Source organism: Ovis aries, chromosome 25 (assembly GCF_016772045.2).
Source record: "Ovis aries strain OAR_USU_Benz2616 breed Rambouillet chromosome 25, ARS-UI_Ramb_v3.0, whole genome shotgun sequence".
Taxonomy (NCBI): Eukaryota; Metazoa; Chordata; class Mammalia; order Artiodactyla; family Bovidae; genus Ovis; species Ovis aries.
Genome location: NC_056078.1, coordinates 28976545 through 28986535, shown reverse-complemented (window position 1 = coordinate 28986535; position 9991 = coordinate 28976545). Strand labels below are relative to the sequence as shown.

Genomic DNA, 9991 nt, shown 5'->3' with positions numbered 1-9991 from the left:
AAGCAAGGTCCGATGCTGTAAAGAGCAATATTGCATAGGAACCTAGAATGTTAGGTCCATGAATTAAGGCAAATTGGAAGTGGTCAAACAGGAGATGGCAAGAGTGAATGTCGACATTCTAGGAATCAGCAAACTAAAATGGACTGGAATGGGTGAATTTAACTCAAATGATCTGTTACCTTGCTGCTGCTGCTGCTAAGTCGCTTCAGTCGTGTCCAACTCTGTGCGACCCCATAGACGGAAGCCCACCAGGCTCCCCCGTCCCTGGGATTCTCCAGGCAAGAACACTGGAGTGGGTTGCCATTTCCTTCTCCAATGCATAATAGTGAAAAGTCAAAGTGAAGTCGCTCAGTTGTGTCCAACTCTTAGTGATCCCATGGATTGCAGCCTACCAGGCTCCACCATCCATGGGATTTTCCAGGCAAGAGTACTGGAGTGGGGTGCCATTGCCTTTGTTACCTTACCACCAACCAAACAGAACAAAGTTGTTGAGCTGATCACACACCCTGCAATCCTCACCCCTAATGTTGCCTTTAAAAACCATTCCCTGAGAGCCATTAAGAAGTTCGGATATTTTGAGCATGAGTTGCCTGTTCTCCTTGCTTGGCATCCTGAAATATTTGCTGTACTATCCTTCACCAGAATTTGGGGTCAGTAGATGGGTTTGTAAGCAGCAGAGTAACAACACTGGTGATTTCTGCAAGAACCCCTCTGCACATCACTCCCAGAAGCCCTAGAGTGCTGAGAGGTCATCCTGTGCTCATCTCACCACCCTTCTTTATGGTATGCAAGGAATATCATTTCCAGCTTCAGGCCCAGATTCATGTCCATCTCTGATCAAGGGATCCTCTCACACTGAGTTGGGGTTTGGGGTCTTGTGCCTCTGTGAGCACAGAGGCAGCCGTCCTTGTGGAAGGAGCACTAGGGCAGTTGTACTAGACAGCGGGCTTTGACAAGGCTCTGGGTCCTAGTTTCCTCCTTCTTCTCCACTTGCCCGCTCTGCTCCCACCATACCAGCCTTCTTCCCGCCCCTTGAATATTTTTTCTCAGGCTATCACTGCTCTTTCTTCCCCCAGGAATGGTCTTGTCCCAGATCTTGAAGTGACCAGCTCCTTATCATCATTTAGGTCTCCCGTACAAGTCACTTTCCGGGGGCAGCCAGAGCTAAGAACTTCAGCTAAAGGCGTTTTCTAGTCTCTCCCCATTCCTGGCTCTCCGATCGGTTGCTTTACTTTCTCTGTAGAATTCCAATCTAAAATGACCTCTTTCTAGTTTCATCGCCTGCCCACAAGAATGTAAGTTCTCTGAGGGCAGGAGTTTTGTCGTATTGTGGTATTGTTCTCTTCTGCTTCCCCAGTGACTAGAAGAGAAAAAGTGAAAATGTCAATCGCTTAGTTGTGTCCGACTTTTTGCAACCACATGGGCTGTAGCCCTCCAGGCTCCTCTGTCCATGAAATTCTCCAGGCAAGAATACTAGAGTGGGTAAGCATTCCCTCTGGAGGGGATCTTCCCAACCCAGGGACCGAACCTGGGTCTCTTGCATTGCAGGCAGATCCTTTACCAAGCCACCGGGAAACCCAGGGAAGAGAAAAGGTGCTTAATAAAATGAAGAAATGAAAGGATGGATCAGTGTCCCCTATGAGTAAGTGCCTGGATTCAGGACCAGGTCTACATTAGGATAAATGTGGGTGAGGTTTAAGAATACAGTCTAGATCCTGTAGGTTGGAGATGAAAGTTGCTCAGTCATGTCTGACTCTTTGAACAGTCCATGGCATTCTCCAGGCCAGAATACTGGAGTAGGTAACTGTTCCCTTCTCCAGGGGATCTTCCCAACCCAGGGACTGAACCTAGGTCTCCTGCATTGCAGGCGGATTCTTTACGAGCTGCACCAGGGAAGCCTCCATAGGTTGGATGAGCACATTGAAACTGAAGCCCCATGCCACCGCACATCTCTTTGTATTCACTTCCCTTCAATCACATTATCTCAGCTCTACAACAGAGTAGCTATTTGCCCTCAGGCAAGCTGCTTTCCCTTTCTAAACTTAGTTTTCTCTTCTGTAAAATGGGGCTGCTGGCTCCTACACTCACAGGGCGGTGATGGGGGTTAAATGAAATAGCTCCTGCTGGGTGCTTTGTGCCTGTGTCTTCTGTGTAGCAAGCTCTCCCCAAGTGCTAGTCAGTTCAGTTTAGTTCAGTTCAGTCGCTCAGTCATATCTGACTCTTTGCGACCCCATGAATTGCAGCACACCAGGCCTCCCTGTCCATCACCAACTCCCGGAGTTCACCCAAACTCACGTCCATCGAGTCGGTGATGCCATCCAGCCATCTCATCCTCTGTCGTCCCCTTCTCCTCCTGCCCCCAACCCCTCCCAGCATCAGGGCCTTTTCTAAGCAGTCAACTCCTCGCATGAGGTGGCCAAAGTACTGGAGTTCTGTCATTTTTATTGTCTTCTCTGGTTTTCCTGTCTTTCCCTCCAAGCACCCTGTGCACCTCAGGTCTGCCCACCAGGGGGCCCCACATGCCCAAGCCATGCCTGGCTGATGCAGGCCGCCAGCCCCCCATCTCAGTTCCTCCCTTTTTTTCTATGATGACAACCCTGTCACCTTTCTACCAGTGCTCCCTCTTCACCCCAACTATCTCAGCCCCTTGCCCCAATACTTCATTCATTCCACAATACCTGTTGAGCACCTAGTGTATGCCGGGCTTTGTGCTAGGAGTTGAGGATACAAGGGAGAAAGATCTGATACCCTCTGTCCTCAAGGAGCACACAGTCTATGGGGGATAATGGAGGATAGAGTGGCTGAGAGGCCAAGGGAACCCTGAGCTGGACTTGCAGGATCCAAAGGCAGAATCTGACTGCCTTTCAGAACCAGCCCTCTAGCTGGAAAATAGAAGGCATTTCCTCCCTTCTGACCCCTCAGCCCCTCACTCCAATTATTTTGACTCCTCACAACTCACCTGAAATTCTGAGCTCCAAGCTCAGTATCTCAGACCATAGGTATTACAAATACCTCAGTTCTTCACACCAAATGCTTTAGCCCTCACCTCAAACATTCTCAGATTTTCAACCCAAAATCTCATCCCCCGTGCCCAATAGGAATTGAGTCCCTCACTTTAAAATAACCTCAGCTTCTCCATTAAGAAATACTGCAGTCATTGATTTAGTCTGTGGTTCTTAACCCTTTTTTTCAGCTCTCAGTCATAGGGGGGATGGGAAAACACTCTCATCAAGGTCAGTGGCTTTGTTGGGAGTAGTTCTCATTGAGGATGGGTCATATCAACTTTTCTGTTCATGGATGTGATTTGAAGTGTCTTCCAGAGGAGAGGGGCATCCCACATCCCCTCCTAGCTTGGGAATTACTTACTTAAATGTTTTTATTTGTCTTTCTCATTGTTACCTATGCTCATGATCACATCTCACTAGTTTCAAAAGCCTCAAAATAATAAAATTTGTCAGAGTCCTTGGAGAAAGGCCATGACCTCATCACTCCTAATTCTCCAAAGTTAATTGTAGAATCTTAGAGTTGGAGGGGACCTCAGAAGGTCCAGTGGGTTTCAAACTTCTTTCAGGGACTCCTTTTAGCCAGGGGCTCTTCTCTTAACAAAATCTTACATAGAACCCCAGTATATTGAGCAGCTGCTGAGGCATGACCATGTAACTCATAGGGTTCTGTGGATTTAAAAACCCCTTATAGTACAAGAGTGTATTCTCTTCAAATTTATTTCATAACAACCCCTAACAAGCAGATAATTATTCTTTGTTTTCAAGAGTGTCATCCCTCTTGCTTTGGTCTCCTACATTGGCAGGCAGGTTCTCTACCACTAGCACCACCTAGGAAGCCCTCTCTTGCTTTTAAATACTTCGTTTTCATGCCCATCAACAGAAGATTGGTTTAAGAAGATGCGGTATATATAGACAATGCAATATTACTCAACCTTAAAAAAAAGAATGAAACATTGCCATTTGCAGCAACATGGATGGACCTAGAGATCATCATACTAAGCAAAGTCAAAGACAAGTATCCTGTGATATTTATCTAAAAAATAACCTAAAAAATAACACAAATGAATTTATTGACAAAACAGAAACAGACTCACAGAGAAAACACATAGAAAACAAATTTATGGTTCCCAAACGAGAAAGGAAGAGCAGAAGGGATACATTGGGAGTATGGGATTAACAGATACAAACTACTATACATAAAATAGGTAAGCAACTAGGATTTACTGCATAGACAGGGAACAATATTTGGTATCTTCAGCAATACGTGAACCGTGAACTTCCAGATGGTTTTGGAAAAGGCAGAGGAATGGAAAAAGCAAGAGAGTTCCAGAAAAACATCTATTTCTGCTTTATTGACTATGCCAAAGCCTTTGACTGTGTGGATCACAGTAAACTGTGGAAAATTCTGAAGGAGATGGGAATATCAGACCACCTGACCTGCTTCTTGAGAAACCTATATGCAGGTCAGGAAGCAACAGTTAGAACTGGACATGGAACAAGACTGGTTCCAAATAGGAAAAGGAGTATGTCAAGGCTGTATATTGTCACCCTGGCTACTTAACTTCTATGCAGAGTACATCATGAGAAACGTTGGGCTGGAAGACACACAAGCTGGAATCAAGATTGCCGGGAGAAATATTAATAACTTCAGATGTGCAGATGGCTCCGAAATCACTGCAGATGGTGACTGCAGCCATGAAATTAAAAGACGCTTACTCCTTGGAAGGAAAGTTATGACCAACATAGACAGCATATTCAAAAGCAGAGACATTACTTTGCCAACAAAGGTCCATCTAGTCAAGGCTATGGTTTTTCCAGTGGTCATGTATGGATGTGAGAGTTGGACTGTGAAGAAAGCTGAGCACTGAAGAATTGATGCTTTTGAACTGTGGTGTTGGAGAAGACTCTTGAGAGTCCCATGGACTGCAAGGAGATCCAACCAGTCCATTCTGAAGGAGATCAGCCCTGGGATTTCTTTGGAAGGAATGATGGATGCTAAAGCTGAAACTCCAATAATTTGGCCATCTCATGCAAAGAGTTGACTCACTGGAAAAGACTATGATGCTGGGAGGGATTGGGGGCAGAAGGAGAAGGGGACAACAGAGGATGAGATGGCTGGATGGTATCACTGACTCAATGAACATGAGTTTGAGTGAACTCTGGGAGTTGGTGATGGACAGGGAGGCCTGGCGTGCTGCAGTTCATGGGGTCGCAGAGTCAGACAGGACTGAGTGACTGAACTGAATTGAACTGAATAATCTATAATGGAAAATAACCAGAAAAAAATATAAAACTGAATCACTTTGCTGTTTACTTGACACTCGTATATCATTGTAAATCAACCATACTTCAATAAAAAGAAACCATCACTTTGAACTGCTCCATTTTCCTCAGCTCAAGAGTAAGTACCTTTATGGGGCAATGGTAAAGAATCCACCTGCCAAGGCAGGAGACACAAGAGATGTTCAATCCCTGGGTCAGGAAGATCCCCTGGAGTACGGAATGGCAACCGACTCCAGTATTCTTGCCTGGAAAATTCCATGGACAGAGGACTGGGGGGCTACAATCCATCGGGTCACAAAGAATCAGACATGACTGAACATATATGTATAAACCTACTCTAAACTTGCATTCCAAAACTAGGATGGGAAGTGCCTCTCAGTCAGGGGGCAGTCCTTGGTGTAATTTTCAGAGCCTTCAAAAGAAAGATCACCAGAATGACAGAGGGTTCACTTAGTGGGGCCCCCTGTGCTGTGGGGGACTGAGGGCTGGACCTGCCGGGGGTGGGGGCGGGGGGTGGCGGGGATCAAGTGCAATGGAACATCACAAGTCTTGGACCCCATGGGGTTGCCGTAGATACTGTTGAAGAGGGAGCTGGCAAGCTTGTTATTATTTATATGTATTTGCCCTCTAACTGCCCTGCGGTGGCTGGAAGTTGTGTGGATGCGACAGCAATGGGGATCAAGGAAGGTGTGTGCCAGGGTGTGTTTGTATGTGCACATGAAGGCATTTGTGGTCTCCAAATCACCTCTGAAGCCACGTCAGAGAGGCTGTTGAGAGCAGTGCGGGTAGGAGAAGCGAAGTAGTAGAGCCCTCCCTTACCCTCTGTCGAGAACAGGTCAGGTTTGTGATCCTGTTTTTCTGTTTTCCCCTGGGATACCCTAGGGGCCTCCTTAGAAGCCTTGATCTGTGCTTGCTCTGTGAGAAGTGAGATGTCCCTCCATCTTCTCACTCTGCCTTACAATAATGAATAAAAGTTTCAGCATCTGGAGGTCAGGAACCAAGTTGCCTTGAGGGCTCAGGCAGGACACATTGATGATTAACCAGCATGCAGGCCTTGTTACTGAAGTGTAGGCTAGCCTGCACTTCTGCCTTTAAGGTGGATGATTTACACATCCCTGTGTGTACAATCTCACTGCCCTGCCCCACACTGGCACTTGGAACCAGGCTCTTACCCCTGTGCTTCAAGATAGGAAGTGGCCTTACTCCCCAGCACCTTACTTCCTGTTGCCCTGGGGAGGGGTGGGGCATGATATTCAGTCACCTCACCCCTTTCCTTCGGCCCTCTGCCTTCTCCCAGGCAATTTGTTAATTCTTTTCCTATCCTATTCCCTTAATCACCCCTACTGGGCAGGTCTGGTTCTCAAACCAGCTCCCAGGACTGTTGGGTAAGGAGAGGAGAGGAGCCCTCCCGGAGAGCTTTGCTCCACCCACCCCCTGGGGGAGGAGGCCTGGGAGGCTGGGACACCTCTCAGCCTCTCAGCTGCCTTCTTCAGGCAGGCGAGTCAGCCTGCTGACAATGGAAGCCCGACTCCCAGTGGGCATCCTGCTGTAATCAAGACTGAACAGCAGCAGTTGGCTGAGCTCCGCCCTGCCCAGTGGGGGCTGGCCTCTAGACTTGGGGGGTACAGCTGCCCAGGCAGGTCAGGAACCTGCCCAGCCTGTTTCTCTTCCTCCAAAACAGTTATGTGTCTTGTTCCTACCATCCTCTGACAGTGGAGACAGAGAAAGAGCTGGTAACTCCCTCTGCCAGCATCCCAAGGAATCCCTTCATCCCACAAATATTTACTAAGGGTCTGAGGCTGAGTAGAGAGGTGAACAAAGGCAGCCCTGCCCTATCACAATTTACTGGGAAGCCAAATATTAAATAGCGAGCACAGTTCTACTTAGGTACCAGGTACTATTCTGAATGCTTTATGTGCTTTAGTTCATTAATACTCAAAACTCTGTGAGGTAGTTAGTTACTATTCTTCCCCGTTTTCAGATAAGGTAACTGAAGCACAGATAGACTAATTGACTTGCCCAGTGTCACATAGCTGGTCAGTGAGTTGCCAGAAACCGAAGTCAAGCAGTCTAACCCGAGTTCACACTTAAGACAGTCATGCTCTTGTGTGCTGCCTCTCATACTGGTAAACACATCATTATACAATGTGATGAGCCATAAATAAAAACAAAGGGTGCCTGAAGGAAAATGGGGTTATTTTCTTCTTGCTTCCACTTGCTCTTCTAGCCCACACTGCACTAAGCCTTTTCTAAGTGGTTCCCACTTCATCCCTTTCTTTGCTGGCCAGAGAGAGAACATTCTCTCATCTCTAAGGCTGGAGTGCAGGAAGGAAGGCAGAGTTCCACCTGCATCCTTCGCCCTGGCCTGGTCTCCCTGAACAAACCGTGCCTGAAGGATTTTATCTAATAATGGCCCTGACGCTTACACAAGTCTAGACTGTCAGCTTCCCGAGGGAAGGCTGCTGAGAGCTGGCTCTGCACAGATTGGGGGCGTCTCCCAAGTGTTCAGTGTGACACGGGCGTTTTTGACCTTGGCCCTCTCTCGTCGTGTGAGCCGGACTCGGGGCTTAGGACACAAGTGTAGAGCTCCGCCAGAGAACTCGGTGGTCCAGACCCCTACCCGTTCCCAACACATGCATACTTGCACTCACATCCTGAGCACTTGTAGGGTCTGCCCTGGGACAAGCCCACAGGTCAGGAACCTTCTAGCCCCCTCCAGGTGGCCGGGTCTGAGACCCCCACCCGCACCCCCGCTTTCGCTCCCGGGTGCCTCCGCCCAGCCCCAGCGGCTCCCCGGGCGGGGCGGGGCCGGTGGCGGAAGGCCCCTCCCCCGGGGCGGTCCGGGGGCCGGGCGGGGGGCCGGCGGGGCTGGGGGCGGGGCGGGCGGGCGGCGCGGGGGTGTCCCTCCCTCCCTCGCTCTCCCCGGTAAAGTCTCGCGGTGCTGCCGGGCTCAGCCCCGTCTCCTCCTCTTGCTCCCTCGGCCGGGCGGCGGTGACTGTGCACCGACGTCGGCGCGGGCTGCACCGCCGCGTCCGCCCGCCCGCCAGCATGGCCACCACCGCCACCTGCACCCGCTTCACCGACGACTATCAGCTCTTCGAGGAGCTCGGCAAGTACGGCTCGTCCGCCGCCAGCCGGGGCCCCCCACACCCTGCCCCTGCCGCCCGGGCGCTATGCGGCTCCTCGCCCCGCCCCCCGGCCCTGCACCGGCCGCTGCAGCGCCCCCTCGGCCCACCCCACCCCCAGCCTTTCCCGCCAGCCGCCTCCCGGGGCCCCCCTCGCCCCCAGCGCCCTGCCCCGCAGCCCCCTCCGCGCCCTGCAGCAGCTGCCCGGGCTGCTGCACCCCGCGCTGCCGCGGGGACTGCAGCCCCCGGAGCGCTCCTGGGCGCCCTCCAGCCCCGCCCCTTCCGCACCCTTCTGGCGCCCCCCCTAATCCCAACGCCGCCTGTTTGCTGCCCCCTCCCCACTCTGTTCAAGAGCTCACTCAGCACCCGGTCCCACGTCCCACGCGCCTGAGACTCAGGACCCTCCCCGGCCCTGCAGCTCCAACCCTGCTGCGGTGCCCGGCTGTGGGGGATGCTTGGTACCCGGCCCCGCCCCCGGCTAGTGCCGCTTCCAGGATCCCAGCCCCGCTGCTGGGCAGTGCTGCAGCACCCCCGTCCCCTCCCCCCATCCCTGCAGTGGTCCCGGGAGCCGCGCGCCGCAGCCGCAGCATCCCCCTCCCCTCCGCACTGAGCCGGCCGCTGCACCAGCCCTGGCCCCCCACCCCCACCCGCGGCGCCGAGCCTGGCCACTGCAGCCCCCGCCCAGCCCGCCCCCCTGGATGTTTCCAGAGCTGGAGAGTGCGAGCTCCCATTGAGGGCTGGGGGGCGTGTAGAGGGAAGTGTCATGGGGAAGGGGAGTTGTTGATGTCTGAGACCCACAACTGGGTCCTCTCTTTCCCTGCTATCAGTTGAGCTAGGACGCAGTGGGATGAAGCCGGCTGGGGGGATTTGAGTCTCACTTTCCTCCCCGTGGTTGAGGGAGACATGTATTAGAAAGACATACCCTCTTTCTAATGTTCCCTTCCCCTACCCCAACTATTCCTGCTGAGAAAAGGGCAGGGTCTTCCTTTCTCCGGTCTTCTTGGCTGGGACTGCAGGGCCGTCTGTGAGATGCAGCAGGTGTGTGTTTTAAGCATCCCCCACCAGCTCTTGACGCACAGCCTGAGGTTAGGGCTGTTGCTTTACCCAGAACAGATGTGGGTGGGCGTGGGAGTAGCGTGGTCCTCCACCCACATCTGTTGAGCGGCCTGCAGAGGCCACATCCTTCTGCCCCAGGTTGGATGGTAATAGTCACCACACTGGTGTGTGTGTGATTTTGACTAAAGGTCTGGTGATGGGAGCATCACTGTCCTCAGACCTGAAGTGTGTTTGTGTCACTCTGCTCTGCTCCGTGTCCCAGTTCTTTCCCCCTTCTCCCTCCAGGGGTGCTTTCTCTGTGGTCCGCAGGTGTGTGAAGAAAACGTCCACGCAAGAGTATGCAGCAAAAATCATCAATACCAAGAAGTTATCTGCTCGGGGTGAGTATTCCCCGTCTCAGTCTCTCCATGGGGGTGCCTCCAAGGGCTAGTGTTCTTCTGAAGAAGAACCAGCAGTTGGGGGTTGTGGCTTTAGCTCTTGGAGAAGAGTTGGAATTTCAGGGTGGGTGACCTTTGAAGCTAG

General features: G+C 51.5%; 1 protein-coding gene across 50 annotated transcripts in view; it reads left to right on the top strand.

The window, feature by feature from the left end:
* The first annotated feature begins 8243 nt into the window (after nucleotides 1-8243).
* CAMK2G (calcium/calmodulin dependent protein kinase II gamma) overlaps nucleotides 8244-9991 on the top strand; it is a 55269-nt gene continuing 53521 nt past the window's right edge. For 43 of the 50 annotated variants that reach the window (XR_009598543.1, XR_009598544.1, XR_009598542.1 and 40 more), the window contains exons 1-2: nucleotides 8244-8401; nucleotides 9755-9849. Coding sequence is in view for 42 of the 50 variants with exons in the window: in XM_042241093.1 (XP_042097027.1) it covers nucleotides 8337-8401; nucleotides 9755-9849 (160 nt within the window). In the remaining 8 variants the exon portion in view is untranslated. Of the gene's footprint in view, nucleotides 8402-9754; nucleotides 9850-9991 lie in introns of those variants that run through there. The other 7 variants (XM_042241094.1, XM_042241088.1, XM_042241081.1 and 4 more) reach the window with 2 other exon arrangements.